The 19,779-nt window shown below is 42.7% G+C and overlaps 1 protein-coding gene across 12 annotated transcripts in view; it reads left to right on the forward strand.

Moving 5' to 3' along the window:
- Nucleotides 1-19,779, forward strand: part of CRB2 (crumbs cell polarity complex component 2) — a 61,735-nt gene that overhangs the window by 11,531 nt on the left and 30,425 nt on the right. For 6 of the 12 annotated variants that reach the window (XM_030507226.1, XM_030507227.1, XM_030507221.1 and 3 more), the window contains exon 3: nucleotides 14,340-14,487. In XM_030507226.1, the coding sequence (XP_030363086.1) occupies nucleotides 14,472-14,487 (16 nt within the window). In that variant the 5' untranslated portion in view covers nucleotides 14,340-14,471. Of the gene's footprint in view, nucleotides 1-14,336; nucleotides 14,488-14,777; nucleotides 14,987-19,779 lie in introns of those variants that run through there. The other 6 variants (XM_030507219.1, XM_030507220.1, XM_030507218.1 and 3 more) reach the window with 2 other exon arrangements.

A 19,779-nucleotide genomic window follows, 5' to 3' on the forward strand; every position in this document is an offset into this window, starting at 1 on the left:
TGTGAAAAGCAGAAGAGTCTGCAGGGTTTGAATAAAGGAAATGGTCCAAACTGCATGAAGGCAAGACTGGAATACTGAGGGCAGAATTAAGCTGTGCTGCATTGTAAGGGGTTTCATGAATGGTGTGGCACAGACTGGAGAAGGGATTTGGTTGACCTGCTGAGACTTGTGTGATCTAAAAGTACGTAGAATGTAATATATAGAATCATAGCTGTTGCAGCATTTTTAGGGAATAAAATATGCAACTTCATCAGAAGTGGAATGTTAAGCAAGGTCTCATGAAGCAGTCATTGAGAAGTGTTGGATTGTAGAATATTGTTTGTCCATGTTGTGAACCAAATTGTAGTAAGTAACATATACTGTGTTTATAGTTGTTCTCAATAGTAATTGTATTATCAGCTAGAGACTTAAAGATTAGGCAGGATGTCTTTGGAGGAGGGGTGTAGAAGCAGCAGCCTAATTTCATTATTGCAACAAATCCGTTTTCTGTTCGTTGTGAGTTGAAGCAAATAGTTTGATGGTTCAGAACTACTTATGCTCTTTCTGTTGCAAAGAGAGCTGCTGGTGTTTGATGTTTTAACTCTTGTGTGAGACACGATACTACAGAAAGGGATCAGAAAATGAATGTGTTAAATTGTCCTAAACCCCTGAGCTAATGAATTGATTTGATATTGTTTATTCTACTAGAACTCAAAGTGATTAATTGAATAAATATTTAAGTTTGAATCTTTAATTCGTCTATAAATATGTGTAGTAATTAATGAGGAGGCAAGAAATAATCTTGAGAGTCACCTTGGGCAGAGAATAAGCATGCATGATGCATTCTTGGGAACCAGAGCTGTAATTATGGTATCTAACCTCTGCCACCAAGTGGCAGTTAGATTTCACTGCCTGTCGTTGGCCCCATCCGGAGGTCTGGCAGCAAAGCGGCACTGCTAATCAGCAGCCAGCACTATCCCTGTGCGAGGGAAGGTCATTGTGCCTGAGGGAAAGACAAAAGCACAAGTGTTCTTTATGCAAAATTAGACCTGGAGTTTCAGAAGTTTTCCCAGCACAAAACAGACGTCAGCCTGCATGTGTGACTCTAGCTGAAGTTGACAGCTACTGTTTTCTGCTTGAAACTTACCTTGGGGGAGCAGTGCTTAGTATTTTGCCCAGTGCAAGGTGCAGACCCAATCTAAAGAGGAGGAAGGTGAAAGAATGTTTATTGCTGATGTCTCACCATCGGAATAGATAAGGACAGACCAACCTGTTAATCTTGGAGGATTAATCGTTTATCTGCTACCACTTCTCAAAAAGTCTGTATTTATTTCTATATAATACACAACTGTGTGTTTAAAATGAAGAACACAAAATAGAAAACAAAAGCAAATGGAAAGAAGAGGATGGAATTAAGGATAGAACACGGGATTTGTTATACTAATGGGTCATTTGTGTATGTACACATTCGTTATAGATCCACCATAGATAGCAGCAAAATTGCTGATGAGATAATTGCCATATATCACACAACCACTGACTGATCTGAAGGCCATGGTGTATATTCTGCATTTAAACACTTCACATTCAATCAGGTCTTATAGGTTTAAAGTACCTATGTATTACGTTGTTCTTGAGCAATATTTGGGCTAAATAAGAGCACAGCAGGATATAGGACAAAGTTTCTGCTCACCAGCATGTAAATGCATTCTTCTGAGGGGGCTACAGGGAATTTCTTAGGCACATGGGGCAGCTTCTTTCAGTGAGAATGGGTGTGCAGATTCTCTGGGAATTACAGGATTCCATTAAACCGGAGCAAACCTGTTGTAGGGCACATTCATATCTTATGCTCAGTGAGGAAATACTATTGCACAGTGCTCCTTCTTTCCACCAGAATTCCTGTATGCCTTCTGTGCCATACATAATTCAGATGCAATACATAATTAAAGGACTATAAAGCCACACTTACTTTCGTATATTTAAATCACTTGGTGAGGCAGAGACAGTGTTTGCCTTGTCTGTGCTTTTGCTTTGCCTTTTCCATGGTCACAGTGTAGACCATGGGCTGATCAGTCAGAAGCTATTGAGAGCCACTGCCAAAATGCTGCTCAGTACCAACTGATTGTCAGGATTAGTGTTATATTAGGAAAAAGTATAAGGATATAACAAAGTCCAAGTAATTTCTGGTTGATATCAGAGAATATCAGTGTGTTCTGCAGATCACTTCCTCTGTGAGCAATACCTTTGGAAAGTCCAGCCTTTTCAAAGGGAAAAAAAACCCTTAATTTGATTTCCTTTTGAATCGTACAGATCTCACAGTAACAATAAAAACCTCTGCCTTAAATTGTCTAGACTTGTACACTTCCTAGGAATAGTATCTGTGTAGCAAATGAGTGTGTGTAGCAGCTGTTTTCTCATACGAGTCTGCAACAAAGACATGGACTAAAAATGAAAAGGGAAATAAAATTGTCTTAGATGTTGAACTTTCTCACTATTCCTTTCTGTTCTGGATTTCTGTAGAGCACTAGTTTGTGACTGGATCACATGATAGTATTTCCAGTGCTATAGTGTGCTCTGTGTGGAAGTGTTTCTTAGATGCCCTGGGCCTTTTTGTTCCAAACATTGGATGTGTTTTATTTACTTAATCACCACCAAGCAGAGTGTTTGGGTACAAGCTATTTAGAGCAACTGTCTGTGCTATTGCAACCCACTCAGGGCCCTCAGGGAGACGTATGGACAGAAAGATGTCTCGGATTTCTTTGAGCAATTCAGTATTGCCAAATCCTTTGGTTTGTTATGGCTTCTGGGTTATGGGATGGAGATGTATTGGGCAATCTGTCCAGAGAACATTGTGTTAAAAAAGATCTGTTTAGAGATTCAGGAAAGCATTCTGGAAAATGCTGCTTCTCTCTGCTCTGAGCACCAGAACTGTGAAGAAAACCTAGGATCTGTTGAGCAGGAGGTGGAAATCAATATCCGCAACATCCTTCAACAAAGAATTGAAGACTGACATCCTTTTACAGCTCATGGCAAAGAGCCTCTTTAGTTGAAAAAATTACTTACTGGCTACAGCAATTTTAATAAAGGACCTCCTGGCAAAAGGACTAAACTAACATCTCCAAACCTTCCTTTTATACATAAAACTGTGTGTCCCTCAGAATCCTTACTGCTCATTTAAGCTTGGCCAGCATATTTTGTGGTGGGGATATGTAGTCTTTGATAGTCTGCATTAAGCCTTTTCCATTAGAAGTTGATAACATTTAATTCCTTCCATTTATGGAATGTTTTCCCTTCTGTACTTCCTTCCTTTCCCACACACACTTGTGAGTGGAAACAACCAACCAAAAGCACTACTCTGTCATTTGATACCTCTCAAGAGCTCCCTTACTCAGAATTTGCATGAATACTCCTGTGAACAGCATCATCCCAGGATTGGTTCCAATACCAAACCATCAGTCTGCTGTTATACCATGTGCAGTCGTCAGCCTGTCCTGTTCCATGACCCGCCTTGCTTTATGGTGTGGATAACCAGTCTCTGAGGTTAAAAACCTCTGCTTATCCCAACCTGTAGTAATTGAGGCATTTTTCTGACAGGTCATGGCAAACAGAATTTCACAGTGTGATAATCTCCTGCAGAGGGACTCTCACTTTATTCCTGTTCTTCTTTTTCACACTGCTTATGACACCTCCATCTGTTTGCTGTTCTGTGCTTGAATCGTTGCTGTGAAAAAATAAAATGCTACCACATCTTTTCTTCTTTCTAAAGACAGAACAGATGACACAAAAGCTCCCTCAAAGCTTGCATCATCTCATGTTTTTAACTCGTTGGACAGATGTTACTCAGGACTTACTCCCTTTCTCCATAGTTCTTCTGACCCTTGGCAATCTCAGGGTCATCACAATCTGTTGAAATGAAGCACTGAGCTTCCCTGCAGCTTGCTCTCTGTGGGCCTGAACCAAAGCTACTCTAATTGCTGGCTGTCTTTAATTACTTTACTGGGCTTTGAGTCAGATGGGAAGTGTAGAAGACACATAGTAATTACCAATCTCTCTGGCTTCCTCTGGCACTTTGACTGCTGCTGCTTGTCCTGTGAATACCTCAGAACTTACTTTTCTTTTAATCTTCCCGTTTTCATATCTCTGCTTTATGTTCCACAAGCTAAAGCTGCAAAAACCTCTTTGTGATTTCTGTGCAGTCCAACCCTTTCCCTTGCTCTCCATAGAAATTCTATCTCCGCTGGGCTCCATGCAGAATGGGAGCACAGGAAATCCTGGCTGGGCTTGGAACTTCAAGGGCTTCTAGGTGCTGAAGTTACAGGTTTCTGCACTCTGAAAGGAGGAACACACGAATGAATTGTGCATCTAACTCTATGGAGTCCCAAACCTGCTTTTGACTGGTTTCTTTTTCGTTCATCCCCACCTTCTTTCCTTTCTTCCCCCACCTCCACTACTGGAGAGCTAAGAAAGAAGAGTGCCAATGCTTCTAGGATTAATCTTTAGTGACTGAAAGTTGGGGATGACTCCTAAGTACTTTTTTCCTTTGAACTGGGACGAATTCATCTGCTTCTCTGCTCCCTCACTGTCTTTCTCCATGAACTGACACTTATGTGTTATGATACCACCATTGTGTAATGCAGTAAAAGCCTGGAACTGGGAAGATGTGCAATCTGACAAGGAAGTGTAAGCCTCCCTGTATGCTGCCATACTTCAGCCCCTACCTCTGCTTTGAGAACAGTTATCCTGTAGAGAAACAAGCTGTGTAGCACTGAGAGAATGGCCAGGCTGAGTGTTTCTCTTCTGTCATCTGGTTATTTTTCTCTTAAATGTTTGTTTTACTTTTACTTTTCCTGTTTGTTTTAAGTAAGATCCCTTGCAGAGGAAAGCTGCAGTGTTCAGAAACTGAGAGTCTGAGGAATGTACAGAAAAAGCCCTTTCTCTATCCATGAATTTGTACTGCCTTTCCCTGTGTCTCAGTTCTTCAGCAGCAGGGACTAATCTTAATGATTCTGCACTGATTGAGAATTTTGAGTGTGTTTTCCAAAGAGAATCCTTAAAGAGTCTGATGTGGATTGTGGAATGTCACTTTTCATGTAGCTGCATGTGATTGTTCTTGAGCTGCCTTTTTACCGAAGTAATTCACATTAGTTTAAGCACTTGCAATTGCTGAGTTAATATTCTTGATCATGTTAACAACATCTGTTGTGGGAGTAACTGCATTTGCAGTTACACGTGCAGAGCAGAGGGGGAGTAGAGTCGCATGGAGCTGTGCTGATGAGTAACTGGGTAGCAGCAGTAACCTCTTAACCCTGTGGGAATGCAGCCACAACAGCATACCTAATCACCTACTCATCCACGGGAGTTCGTGTGACATGAATGAAGGTTCTGTTATGTTTAGCATGGAGCAGTCTACATCATCCTCCTTAGCACTTTAGATGGCAAAAAATTGTTTTTCTTGTCATAATGGCTTTTGTAGCTTATTAAGTGTGACTCTCTGTGCCAGTATACACAATGACTGTTGTGCTTGACATTATCTGTGTTTTGGTTTTCGGGATGTATACATATTTTCTTCTGCAGATGATGGTGGTACAGTGGGCTGCAAAGGTCATTTAGGACTGAGTCAATACATCTGTTTACATAAATTGTTACTTGGTTCCATGTGCCAATCTCCTAGGTTAGTCCTGAAGCAGGATCTCCTGGAAAGGCACTGTGTCAGGAAAAGAGGTGTTGTGTTTTCCATCTGTATTACCTTGGAAGGGGTACATTGCTATTACATTGCTACAGAGCAGCATAATTCAGAGCATTATATGAAAAGTGTAATGGTCAGAGGAGACACAATAACAGCTCCATCAAATATTGATAAAGTAGGATTATTAATTAGAGCAGGGGTGTAGGATTAAAGTGTCCCTTGAGTTTCATTCCCCATTTGATGCGAGAGTGTGGTTTTGTGGTCAGAGAGTGGGAAGCTCAGGACAACTGGAATCTTTTCTCGTCTCTTCACTGTGTTTGCTTAATGTCCTTAGTGGTTCAGAGGATACATAATACTATTGACCAGAGTTCACAGAACTGTGATATGCTGCTATGGTGGCACTGCTGAGAGTGAACTTTACAAGGATCTCTCTGTTAGTGTACTTTAGTCTCATTTGTAGCTCATAAAAGAGAAAACCACCTCTGAACAAGCTGGTAATTTGCAGTCTTCTTGTCCTGGAGTCTCATCGTCCTTCAAAGAGATGGTGACAGCACTGGATCAGTACTGGAGCAGAGCGTATGCCATGGGACCACTGGCCATCTAGTGCAGAGAGGAGGATAACATTTTGCTTTTGATGGTGGGTATAATGCTGAACTAAATAGATGTCAAAGCAAAGAGAATGAATTGAATTTCCCAGTTACACGGCCCTTGTTTAAAAAGGAGTTTGCAAATGTCTCACACTTGAAAAAAACATTCAGGTCAAAAATGAGATTTCCTTTTAGAACAAAGCCCTAATCTGCATTACTAATAACAGCTGAGGTCATTAAAATAGAAAGAATTTCCATTTGAATTTCTTTTGAACAGTATCTGCATTCTCTGCGTCACTGGGGTTAGCTCTTCTTTTCCCACAGTTCTGATCCACCAGGGCAGTGCAGTGAGGATTCATTTTCCTCTTTAAGTTCTTCCTGGTTCTAATATTCTACCTAGAAGTGTTTCAGACCTGTTATAATCATACAAGTTCCGTAAATTAATTCTCCCATTCTTATGCACAAAGTGTGCATTCTTGGCATCTCTCACTGTATGTCTGTTTATGCAGGATCATTTTAGCATACCCCGTGTGCCCAAAGGCTTTTTTAACTGATAAAACTCTTCAGTCTAAAGCATATTCTCTTTTTCTCTGTCCCCCCCCTTCTCCCTGAAGTGTTTCCCTGCTCTCTCTAGAGCCATTAGATGTTCTGACTATGCACTTCAGGAGATCAATATGCTTTTGGTATTCAGAGGCATTATCATTCTGAGGCTGTATGACTAGTACTTATTCATCCTATTAACATCTGCTCAGAATTCCCAACATCCCACCACAGCTAACAGAGAATGACCGTTTTGTCCTTGGTCAGGCTCTGTGGATCGGATGCCTGACACCTGGCTTATTGTTGGACAGATTCCATTTCACTCTTTGTTTTGGCCTTATTTCACCCCTGAAGCTCAGTTTCAACTGAAGATGGATGAATGAATTGGGAAGCGTTGGCTCTAGTGCTGCTCTGGCAATTCCTGTGTGTTACTGCCCAAGTAGGTTATTTGGTTCCTGAATTGTAGGAACTTGTTCTGACCTAACAGTGAGATCCTATCAGCCCACAAGGATGTGCTTGTAATTGAAGTACCACTGCTGTGAAGCAATAGAAAAATACAAGAGTCCACTGGGCAGAATCAGCACATCACTGTCCTTACTGGCTAGTTTAATGGAGGATTATGAGCTTTAAAGTTACGGAGGGAGGATGAACTGTGGCTTTGACTTCAGAGTTAACTCCTGTGGATATTTGCTGGAATACAAAGTACCAGTTTTATGATTGTAACAGAAATTGCCACTAGGGTTAAGTTACTGAAGGAAAATAAGCAAGGAAATTTGGTGTTAAGTATGTATCAGTGGTGAAGTTAATAGCCAGGAGTGGATTCACTATTTTAATATCATGTCTGAAGGCCATAAGCTCTTACTGAATGGAAAGATAGAAAACCAATGGGTTGACACTCCCGGCTTTCTCCTGTGCATTTTTATTGCTTTTGTTTACTCATCCATGTACTCCTGGAAGTTGGTTATTGTAGTAAGAGGTGCTGGATCACTCACATGGAGTGTGCACTCTTGAAGGCTACTTAGGGTTAACTCTAACAAAGAAAAATCGTTTTCATAGTTGGACTTCTTGATTATAAATCAAGATTATAGACGGTTTTAATTCATCACACTATAAAAGCTTCGTTTTTCTCTTCTCAACGGCCATTGAGCAGATTTGGTTTCAGACATATTGAATGAACTCCCTCTCATGTACATTCAGAACACCAGTTAGCAGAGCTAAAGATGCAAACGCTTGCGTTGCAGATCAATGTCACCTTCTGCAGAAACGCAGCAGGAGCTTGGTTTGCCTGCTGTTGCAAGATATGAAGTAGAAAATCTGCATGAACCATGCTCCCTGAGAGAAGTGGAACAAACTAGAGCTTCCCTCAGGGCAGGGAAAAGCGCTTAAGCCCTAAAAACCTCTGCCTACCCTTATCTCTGGTCCAGATATGCAGTTAGACGTGAGGGATTAGGCCTGATTGAAGTCTGCAAGGATCATAGAGTTAAGCTGGGCATATCTTTTGGGTTTATTTTTTACCATGTCTTTGAAATAAAGTTTGATTTGACATTACTGATATCTTAAGACCTGTAACTGATCACTCATAAACCTTCACTATTTTGAAGTTGGGAAAATGCATAATAATATTGGTACAATTCACCTGTAGTATTTATCGTAACCGATGTTGAGCTGTCTTTGGCAGGGAATGTCTATTTCCATAACATCTAGTTGTGTAGGTCCCTAGTCGTTGATTTTAGTTTGCAGTTATGCAGCAGTACCACTAGAGAATGAGGGCATTAACTAAGTGTGGAATTGTCTCTCAGCTCAGATTGTTCTGATCTGATATTACTGCTGCCAGAGTAGTAGCTGGTCATGATCAAAACCTTCCTGTGCCAGAAGGAAACAGTCAGGAGAACAAGTATCTATACTTACTAGGTTGAATTTGCTGACTTACATGGTGTTTTCTTAAAGAGGAGTCTACACATACAGAACAGGCCTGGAAGAATTGTTGCCAGTGTGGTGACAAGTTAATTATTCAAGTTCTAATTATGAAACAAATTCAGTGTTGTTGGCACTGGGATGAACCACCATTTGAAGACCATGAGAACAAGCTTGAATGCTGTCAGCAATTATGTACAGATCTGTATTTGTCATTCTTAAAAGGTTTGTTAAGCAATCTGACAAATGGATGGCGATGGAAACATCAGGATTTAGTATCTTGGCAAAATGAAATGTCTGCCCACATGCCAGTGAGTGCTGCAGTAATCCTGGCAAGGCTGCCAGACCCTCTTAGCCAAATGATAGCAGATCCAGCAAGTTTTGCACACCCAGTTCAGGTAAGGCCATTACTTTGGGGCATCTGTGAAGAAACAGTTGACTCACATGGGAGCTCAAGTCTATGAAATACTCTTGCAACAGAAGTTAACTTCAGAGGTGTTTGCTGCTCTGGTCGCTGTAGCACAGTCTGGTTTTATGCTAATCCTGGTGTGAAACATGGCATAGAAAGTCACGAGTGTGTGAGACGGGTACTGAAAGTGGCTGGACAATACCCAGCTTGTGAGTTGGGAATAGGCACATGGGGCTGTTTCTGTACCTTTGTCCCTTGCCTTTGTATTGACAGATGTGTCTGTTTAGTTACCTGGATTAGATTTGGAGGTAATAGGAGTATTTCTTGAATGGAGTGTTCGTTGAGGTGCAAATACACAAAAGCAAACCCCACATCTTTGCCGCCCTGGAGAAAATTACTTGTCCTCAGCATTTGGCACATCCATGGTCTACATCCATTCTACTTCTTGCCGCCTACTGTGGGAAGAATGGCCAGTTTTTCCCAGAGGCCTCATTACAGAGCAGACCATGTGTGAGGCTGCAGAGATTACATCTGGAAGGAAAAAGAGGCAGAGCTTGCTGATTTATGCAGTATTCAAAGGTGTCATTTCCATGGCAGAGATAGATGTCATGTACAGGACTTTGAGGCTAGACTCTGCTTCAGAACACACAGCTCACAACGTGCACTTGATGTGTTTGTTTTTCAAGTCCAGCTGAGGGCTTTTCCATAGTTCCCCCCCTCCTTGTGTTTGGCCTTCACACAGAGAAGACTTTTGCATTACAAGGTTCCTTTCACCCAGGCTCTGCTGCAGGGCATAGCTCCCTTACTTTGGCTCTGATTGTAGGTTCCTTTGGTTCTGGCTGAGCATTTAGCTTTTCCCCTGAAGCCTGCTAAGCGCCCTAGGCAGCAGCATGACTCCTCCGGGGTTGCCAGCAATGCAGACATTTGCAGCAAACATACGCTAGTTCAGAAGGTTGCCTTTCAAAGCTGTTCTTAGGCTGGTAGAGCAGAAAACTGCCCAGCACTGCCCTCCAGTGGCAGGAGAGGCTCCCTCTAGGCAACGGTGGTCGTGGTGAAAAGGGTGTTTACAAGCATGTTTGGACAAGAAGCCCTCTCAATAGTCACCACAACTTCAAAACACTCTAAAATCCAGTCAATGTATTGGACACATCCTGCTTCCTGCTATAACATTTTACTGCAGAAAAATCTTGCCTGAGACCCTTTTATACACTGTTAGCTGCTTCCTGTTAGCTGCTCAACATTCTCATCTTCCCATCTGCCAAAAGAGGCCCAGTGGAAGGGATGCACCTCCACCAAGGCAGCTGTAGGCAGTGGAAGAGGATCAAAGGGACTTCAAGTTGACCTGTGGCGCTCCAGCAGGGTCCCGCATAGATCAAAGGGTACATACATGGTTAGAGCCTGACTTCTGGAACTCCTTTTAGAGATAACTTGGCAGAAGTATGGCCCTGTCTTTACTACAGCCTGGTCTGTGTATGCTGTAAATGGGCTTATCTATCGGAGAGGAAGCTATAGGTACTATGTATTTTTGGATAGCCTTGTTATGGCTTCTGTAATGTGCTCTTCTTTTGGAATGAGGCATGTAATAAAGACGTTTGCACGAGCAGCCAATGGTGCAAGGCAGAGTAGGTGATTTCAGACTTCAGGCAAATCTGCTTCAGTATTTTCCCCTCAGGTCCTAACCCTGGACCTCCCATAGTCTGCAAATACAGGAATCTTCCGAGAAATTGCTGCTGATGCTGATTAGGAAATGTTCTGCTTAAGATGTCACTTCTTTGTAGTATTGATGTTCTGTTGAGAGCACCTGCTGGTGTGCCAGTTTCTCAGTTTAAGGCAGGATTTCACTGAGGTTTTTGTTCGTGGTTTGTAGCTGTACGAGTGACACAAAACCTGAATTTGAACCTTGTTGCTGGTGCATCCCAAGATGCGCACAGGTTGCCACAGGATGGCGCCTGATGGCCAGGCTTGCGGGGCTGGGAAGAGTTGGGCCGTACACCTACGTGTATGGGATACGTATACTGTATTCAGTCTTAATCCACACAGATATTTCCTGTTAAATTCTCATAAATAAACTGAATTTGTGTCTATAAAGTGCAATCAGGCTGTGCTGAGACTGGAAATTTTGTGTGATTTTTCCATGTTTTAAGAGCAACTTTAAAGTTTTGACTCGGAGACAAAACTCTTCCTTCACTCTCCTGATGTGTAGATGTTGCAGTTGCCTTATAGTGGTCAGTGGGCTGCTTGGCTCAGTCCTGCAGCGTTCCAGGATGTTTCTGGTTGTGCCGATTTGGCAGCACTGGTGATAATGAATTTCTTTTCAACTCTCCTGTTTTCGCACAATGGCCTTTGCTTGAGTTTGTGCAGTGCAGAAGGGGCATCTAGTGGCCAGACAGAAAAGTGGTGACAGTGCATGCCGAGGGACAGTAGCTTTGGTTATTACAGGAAAGAGCCAATTTCCAGATAGAGATTGGACCCTGGAGAACAATTTGCATTGTTCAGTTTGGAAAAGCAGGTTTGTATTCAGTAATGAATTCCAGAAGTGTAAAGGAGGGAAGGGGAGGCTCTCCCTCTGAGGCAGCTACATGTGGATATGACATGAGATAGGGATGCCTTTATTCTTACTAGCTTCTGTCTGTGATATTAGCTGTCATATCACACATCTAAGCTCTAGTATCCAATCTGTAATATTAGGATTATTTTAAGCCCTCTGTGAAGAAAGATCATGAAACTCACACAGATGTACATTGTTCTTTGAATGGGAAGTACAGACTGTTTTGCTTTGGTTCTTTGCTGTGCAGTTCATTCTGAACTGTTTGTAGAAAAATTTATAGGATTGCGTTGTGAAAAGTATACGAAAAGGTATAGAATAAGAAGACAAACAGGTTCTGCTGAGTACGCCAGACCTACTTTCTCTCCTTTCTCTTAATCCAGCTTGCTTACTGCTGCCCCATTTTCATGGCATGCGTTTCCGGCTTGCAGAGTTTCTTACCTACTGGCTGAGAATAGAAGCCTTGCTGTTATGCTGGCCTTAAGTCTCTTGTAATGAGTGTTACCCAGACGAAAGCAGCTGTGTCCTTTGGCTCTAGTTTTAATACTATGGTAAAGAGCAGATTATAGTGACGTTGGACTGCAGTGGTGCGGAGGTAGCACAAACCCAAGGCCAGTTTGGTGAAGGCTTTAGGAAGGATGACTAAGGACTTGGAGCTTATGCTTTAGATAACAAATCCACCCAGTTGTGCTCCTTCTTTGGAAATGTAGTCAAGCCTAATGAATCAGGGCCTTTACAGAGTTGCATTAGGGTCCTTTAATTGGACTAAGCTGGTTAATACCACACTAGCTTTTGTGTGCCCAAGGGTCCAGCACAGAAATGGTCTGCAATTTATGCTGGCAAAATCTCATAAAGTTGCAACCATGAACACTGAAAAATAAATTCTAATATCCTCACAGGTAGGCACTGGATTAAGGTACTTTGATTATTATAAGGAAGTTGGATGTCCTGACTTATGTGGGCTTCGTTAGCTTGGGTTTTGAGCAACACTGAATGAGCCTTAAGTCCTGGCAGACACTTGGATGTGCTGGCAGTTAACAGGGGCCAGAAAGAAAAAGTGAACACATTTTTTCAAGAGGATCATCCCTCATAACCTGCTGCAACCCCAGAACCCACAATATGTGTGTCCTGGCAGTGGTACAGCCATGGGAGTCTCACCTCTGTCTGTGGAAGATTTTGGCTGAGCACCATATACTGCTGCCATTTCTCAGGTTGTTCAAGTCCAAACCCTGTTGTGACAAAAGCATGAAATGCTGCCTTCAGAGTGGTACCACTGACACCATTCCTGCATTGTTATTGACATATCAGCCATGTGAGCAGCTCTCAACCTGTCAGTGTTAGAAAGACCAAATGAAGACTCCGAAGTAAAATTTGATCACTAACACAGGCCACACAACACAGCAGAGCTGCACAAGACCTAAGTCTCTGTGGGAGGATGTCCACTTTCTTATGTGTAGGGATTTGTTACACTAATTCTGGTTTATGAAAGCTGAGCATGTCCTTCAGGTAGACACATGAGCTCCAAATTACTATAGGTAGTTTTATTTCCCAAGAGTTGTGAGGTATTGCACGAGTCAACTTACAGAAGGGGCTGAATTCAGTTGGGGAAGAACGGTGGCTTCTTGCAGTATTAATTGTGTAGTGGATTTGTGTGTATTTGCTTTGATTTGGAAAAGGTGAGATGTTGGGAGGATAGTTCATGCAGGTGAGGCATTCTGAGCAGAAAGAATCTGCATGTGTCAGTGTTTGGTGACGTCCCCTGACAGCAAAAGAGAGTCTGAGGAGAGAGAAATGAGTTCCAGATGGTTGTGGTAACTGGCAAGAAACTAATGCTGAGGCTGATCTTGAGAAAACAGACTGAAGACACCAGAGATGAAAGTGGGGGCAGGGTGGTCCAGATAAGGTTGATAACACATGATATATCATCTTTGGAGCATTCCAAGGCAGGATAGTGAGATGAACCATTTGTTCCTGAATTGCAGTGTTTTGGTGGCTAAAACTCTCCTGTGGTGACTGTTCTGCTTTCTGCACTGAAGGTAAAACCAAGGCAGTAAATACCTATTTCCCTGCACATGGCCCAGCAGCCTCTGTCTGCTCTGCAAGGATGCTGAGATAACACAAATTACTCACTGTAGGATTGCTGTTGTTTTCATCATGTGCAGCTTAGGTCTGTCTGCACCAATTCCTTACTATGCTGCATATTTCTTGTTTAAACTAGGAACTTGTATGGCACTTCCCTGCCTTCTATCTTTAGTTGTCAGTGGAAGGGTAAGGCAATGCACGTAATTCTTATTATGGTTAATTTAATCCAATTGTGATGTGGATTTAGAGGTACTTAGTAGGTCACAGCAGAGTGTGGGCTCTGTCTTTTTCCAGTTACTCTCATAAAACAATGGACACTGATCTTTTTTCCCCACTTCTAAAACGAAGCATGTGCATCTAAAGGTGGTGATGTGATTTGGTGCTTGTGTAATGCAGATACTTCTCCTGTTGAGCAATAGAACTGTTCCTTAGTCGGGAAGAGGGTTCATGTATATTTTGTGGGTTTGTATGTCTTGTGGGTTCACACATCTCATGATGCATGAGAGACAGCAGTAAAGACTAATGTGGGCTAACTCTGCTATTGGGATTAACAGTGTGCTTTTGTCTTTTGTCTTGTTTTCTCTTGGAACAAAGCAGCCTCGATCAGAAAATTGTGATTGATCCTCATCTGGAGTTTGCTTGTAAATATGAGCTGATACAGAAGCCTGTGTCCTAGGAATGCCCCCGGCCACCTCAGCCCCCAACCACTTCTGAGCTCCTGTCACTGCCATGGAGGAGACACCAGGTTTGTTTTCTTCGTTATATTGCGGGAGTTCAAAAACCAGAAAGCAGAAACCACCACCAAGGTTCTTTTTCCTTTTTGCCTGTGCTGTGACTCTCCCAGTCCTTCCATTTCTTGCTTCCTTTGACAGCCTGTAATTCACCAGCTGCTTGAGCCTGTAAATCCGGCTCTCTTTGCCCTGTGCAGTTCAATCCGTGTGATCCAGGCAGCGTTTTCTCCTTGTTCCAGGAACACGAGTGAAGCATTGAGAGTGGACAGGGACTCTGTCCACTGTGTTAGTGCTAGTCCCCAGTTCGGCGGAGCATGGAGCCAGTGCCTGTAGTAGGGAGAATTCTCCAAAGCCCGTGATGTGGGCAGAGCTGGTATTTGCTAGTTTCCAACTACTGTTTCTCCCCAGAGGTTTGTAGAACAGCCACTCTTAGACTTGTCATGGAATTAAGGAAAACTACCTCCAGGGCGTGCAGTGCTGCTCTCCTGCTGCCACTTTTCCTCTTATTTTGGGGTAAGTTTTTTGTCTTCTGTGCCTGATTCTTACCCAGCTACTATGCAGTAACTTTGGATCAAATCTGTGACCTGCCCTTGTATTGCGAAGGTAACTGAACAGAATGTCACTCTCACAGTGAGCTTTGGTGCCTGAAAACTTCTTGTCTGGCAGATAAACAGGCACTTCATTCCAGATATGTTTTTCCTTCTATTTATTTCTTGTTTTCTTTCATCTTTTTCCCTGTGCACATGTATATATGCATTTATGCACAGGAGCTGGAAGTGCGTGCACTTTCATGTGATGAAGTATTCAGCTATTATAGTAACCTTTTTCTCCATTTATAAGTTCTGAATTTTCCGGTTGTGCCCATAAAGAAGAACCACAGAGCTTTATTTGCATTCTGTGTGCTTTAGAAATGCATCTAAGCAAAAGAGGAGTGTACCGAGGGGAGTATAGTAATATGCTGAAGTGCCAGATACCTCTGGTGCAAAATGTGGAGGAAGAAGAGAGTACACGAGTGTTCTCACTTACAGATTTTGAAGCAAGCAAATCCATCCTGAAAGTGCACTGATGGCGGGTTTGGTTTGGTTTTTTCCACATTGAAACTTATTTTATAGCCATATAATATACTTGAGTGTACTGGGATTCTTCAAGTTCACATGAGCATGTCTTTAGGCTCCAAAAATCACCTTTGGATACAATTGGTTATGCTCCCTGAAAAAGAGTTCTCTGTTTCTTCTGGGATGGTGCCTGAAGATGGGGCCTAGACATCTGTTTTAGTCGTCTAGGGATTATACAGTCATGCCAGAACATGTCCAACCTTTTACTGGAAAGTGTGATTGGGATTGAACCAGCCTCCTTATCCTCTCCTTGGCGCTGCCAGACCGGTATCTGTGTCTAAAACTCCTGCTTGGTTCCCACCGAGCTGGGACAGGAGTGATCAGTGACATGAGGGAGTGGAGGTAAAATGTGGATAACATGCAGGAAATACAGTGAAAGTGCCTTTTGTCTGCCAGTACCTGCTGAACACTGCAGCTGGCATTCTCCTGCATCAGTGGCTGATGTTTATGTACTTTCTGAGAGTTGGAGAAAGTTTTCAGCTTTTCCTTTGGCTCCGCAACAGTTTCTCTTTCCTTTTTTCTTTCCCCCCTCTGAAGCCTCCGTAAATCTCCTTTGCTCTGATCACCTCAGACTATGATTATGAAAGTCAAAATATGGTTTGATTTTTGTCTGATACGTTTTTTCCCCCCTCTCTTCTTTGTACCAGCTTCTTTGTCTGGTGCATTCGCTCTAAGTGCCTGGAATTCCTCTGGCCACAGGGAAGCAGCAGGACTGTCTTTTGTATCTAGTAACCATAGCTACTGGATTGGAGTGTGAAGCAATTATGGTGGCTTTGTGTTGTGCAGAAGGAAGGCCCGTTGCGTACACGGTATTGTTCAGGATGTGGCTGCCAGGGAGCTGGCATGTTACTGAGGATTTGTGCTGTTTGACCATTGCACTGATAGCTTTTCACTGGGGTAATGAGAGCATTGTTTCCTTTTGGAGTGCAGGTGGATGACACATCTTGATATAGCCCAGCAGAGCTCAAGGGAAGCAGTAATTTCCATAGGCTTTCCACCTGCTCCTATTTTGCAAGGGGAATTCTGCCAGATTTTAACTGTGGTGAATGGTGGTATTTATGGAGCACTTGTAGACTTTTAAGGCCATAAGAAAATGCCTTTTTGTGAGGCATAGAACTACTTTTTTTTTTTTTTAATGTCTAATTGAGTTTAAATATCAGTGAAGCACAGAGTGGCCCAGTTACCTGTTCACAATTTTTGAGACAGTTCTGATTCTCCAGATGGGCTGTTGGAAGGTGTAACCCTGAGGCCTCTCTGCAGCCAGCTCCACACTGCCTCCACTTGTTTGACATGAACTCCAGAGGGACAGTGGTGCAGACTCTGCACGTGACTCCAGTTTTACTGCTGCTGCCTGCGGAATGGGCACAATAGCTCTCAGCCTAACTTGTGTTCTAAAGGAGATTCTGGAGGGCAGAATGAGTGTCTACTCACTTCTGTTCCCACAACTCCAGCCAGCAATGAGCAGAGTAATTCACATACCTTCGGCCTGGAAAATGCTTTGGACACCTATTGAGAGAGGACATGTGCAAACAGACCTTTTTCTGGCAGTTTGCTATCTGCTCTAATGCAGCTCTTGAGATTAGCTCGGACACAGGGACAGTTTAAATCTTCCTCTCTTCAAAAGGTGGAAACAAAGACATACAATCTCTTCACTGTTTTGTTGACTGTCAGTGTATTTAAATAAGAATTGGAAATTGAAGCTTGTGACTCAATCTGGTTAACTGAATACACAGGAAACTCTCTGTCTCAGTGTTTGATCTGTGGAAATGCCTGAGAGATCAGAGAATGTGTAAACCATGAAGGTCAGCTTGGAGAAATGTTTATTAAGGGAAAATACTGGGTGTCATAAGCACAGAAGATCAAAGGGTTACTGTAGCAATATATGCAATGCTATCATACAACGTGGATTTATAGCTCCTGTCTTTCTCCAAGTCCTAGAAGAAATATAGTAGGAGTTACATCTTCAAATCTGCATTAAAATAATGAACAGGTAATGAAAACAAGCTGGCTGGCTGCTTGTTCCATGTTAAGAGTAAGTTTAATTCCCTGAAGTGGTATTTCTGATTAATGCTGGTAATACCTCTGGCCATCATATTGGCACTGCTCAGCCCTATGGATCGCTGCCCACCGTTTGGCACCATTCAGCAATTCACTGGGCAAGCTGGGTGGGAAGGAGCCAGGAATCACGTTCTGCTGCTTTGAGGGGGGCAGATAGTCTGCATATTTTGCAAGGGGAAACGGAGATGTATCTTCTTGTGCCCGTATTAATGAAAATCTAGTGGTCTAGGCCTTTATAAATTCTTTGTAAGTATTCTACGCAGTAGACTCTACATACCTCTGGCGTGAAAAACCTCTGTCACACCAAAACCGGAGCATGCAAATGTTGTGGTCTGGAGCTTGTTGTTCTCCAGTAATGAAGAAAAACAACATCAGAAGTAGGCTGGGAAGTGATGAGCACGCAATAACCATCTAAAACATTGGACAGGAAAAGCTGCAATCTGAGCTGTGTGCAAGGACGTCACTAGAGGGTTTTAAATTAGTATCCAAACTGGTAACTGGCAAGACACAGGGTTTGTGTGTTCAAGAACTTGACTCTGGGCACCAGAATCTTAAGGGGAATTGAATATACCTGATCCTAATGGTGACATCACCTGATCATGAGACTAGGAAATTCAAACAAAGCTACTGGGAAGTGGCTGGGGAGAGAAGGAGCAGCTGGTAGGTGGGAGCAAGTTACTTCAACAGAGCTTGGCTGGCAGAGGTGGTTAAGCTGCTGCAGCTCCAGGGCTTAGCAGTTGTGATCAAACACTGGTATTTTGGAAAGCTTCCCATGCCCACATCCCATTTTCTCATGTTGAATAGAAAAGCCCACTGTTAAAGCAGCTATAAAAAGATGCCCCTTTACGTGTAACAGGACAAGGAATACATGGTATGGAATATTTTAGGCTAGGTGAAAAATCAGTGCCAATTACCACCATGTCATGAGCTTGTCAGTAGCCTCAATTTCAGGGCCTTGTTTTCTGCTGCTAGTATTACTAGGAGTAGGTGTTTTTCTTGGGTCTGAGAAGAAAGGGTTTAATCTCCCTGTGTCAAGAAGGAAATTGGGCTTGTAAATTCTTAGGGTGTGTGAAGCCACCTAAAAAGGCCTTGTGTGCTCCCTGGACCGAGTACACTGAAGGTATTTCCTAAAGGATTCAGTTTTATTTTGCCATTACCTTCCATAGCAGATAAGCTGTCCTTCCAAAGTTAGCAGGGATGGAGAAGAGAAAGGGGCAGCAGCACGAAAGCCCCTTTCAGGCCTGTCCAGTTTTCCTTGCTGGTGTGTGGATCCTGGGAACAGGCCATGGTGTGTACCCTTTTGCTAATCCTTTACACTGACCAGAGTAGGGAAAGATCAGCAGAGGTCAGCAGGGATTTACTAATATAAGCACATGCCTTCCTGTTGTCATGGAGACATAACTCTTTCCATTCCTTTATTCAAGTTTAGTAGCTGTGTAACTCTGATACTTGAGGTGGAGGAGTTCTCTTTCTACCCTCAGGATCTTTCTCTAGTGGGAAATGTGCTGTGGGGATCAGCAGCAGCATAGCCTGGCTGATAGGAACTGCATCAGGCCGGGGTTCTAGCAGTCACAGTTGAGGTATTATATTATTCCATTTGAATAACACATTAAATATAATAAAACCCCCCCAAACCATTAATCAATTATCAAAATTGTCCTTCACTATGAAGGAAACAAGGTAATTTCTGGGCTGATAACCCCAATGCTGCCACTTCCTTGTTGGAATTTAAAGTGACCATTAAGAGCACCTTTATGGTAGTTATCAGTAAGGCATCTCCCATGAGGTCAGGTGTATCCCAGCCTGGGGGCATCCACCCTCCATCCTGGTTTCCCAGGACTTTGGAAAAAAAAAAACTTGTGAAAAGCAAACCCAAAAATCAGAAGCCATGAGTAACAGTAAAGCAGCATCTCACAAGTGGTGAAGTAATAAATATCTGAAGCTCCTTCTCTTGTGTATTGTATTAGTAACTCATCATTGGCCTCTAATAAAACCTTTGGCCAGCATAATGTCAGGATGGAGGGGGGAGGCTGTGAAAAAGCTTTCTTCAATGCAGCTCTTGTTGTGGGGGAAATTACCACTCAGATTTTACAAGTATCACATAATGGGGAACAGACAAAGTTGAGGGGGTTG

This window comes from Strigops habroptila, chromosome 15, assembly GCF_004027225.2.
Source record: "Strigops habroptila isolate Jane chromosome 15, bStrHab1.2.pri, whole genome shotgun sequence".
In the NCBI taxonomy this organism is placed as follows: domain Eukaryota; kingdom Metazoa; phylum Chordata; class Aves; order Psittaciformes; family Psittacidae; genus Strigops; species Strigops habroptila.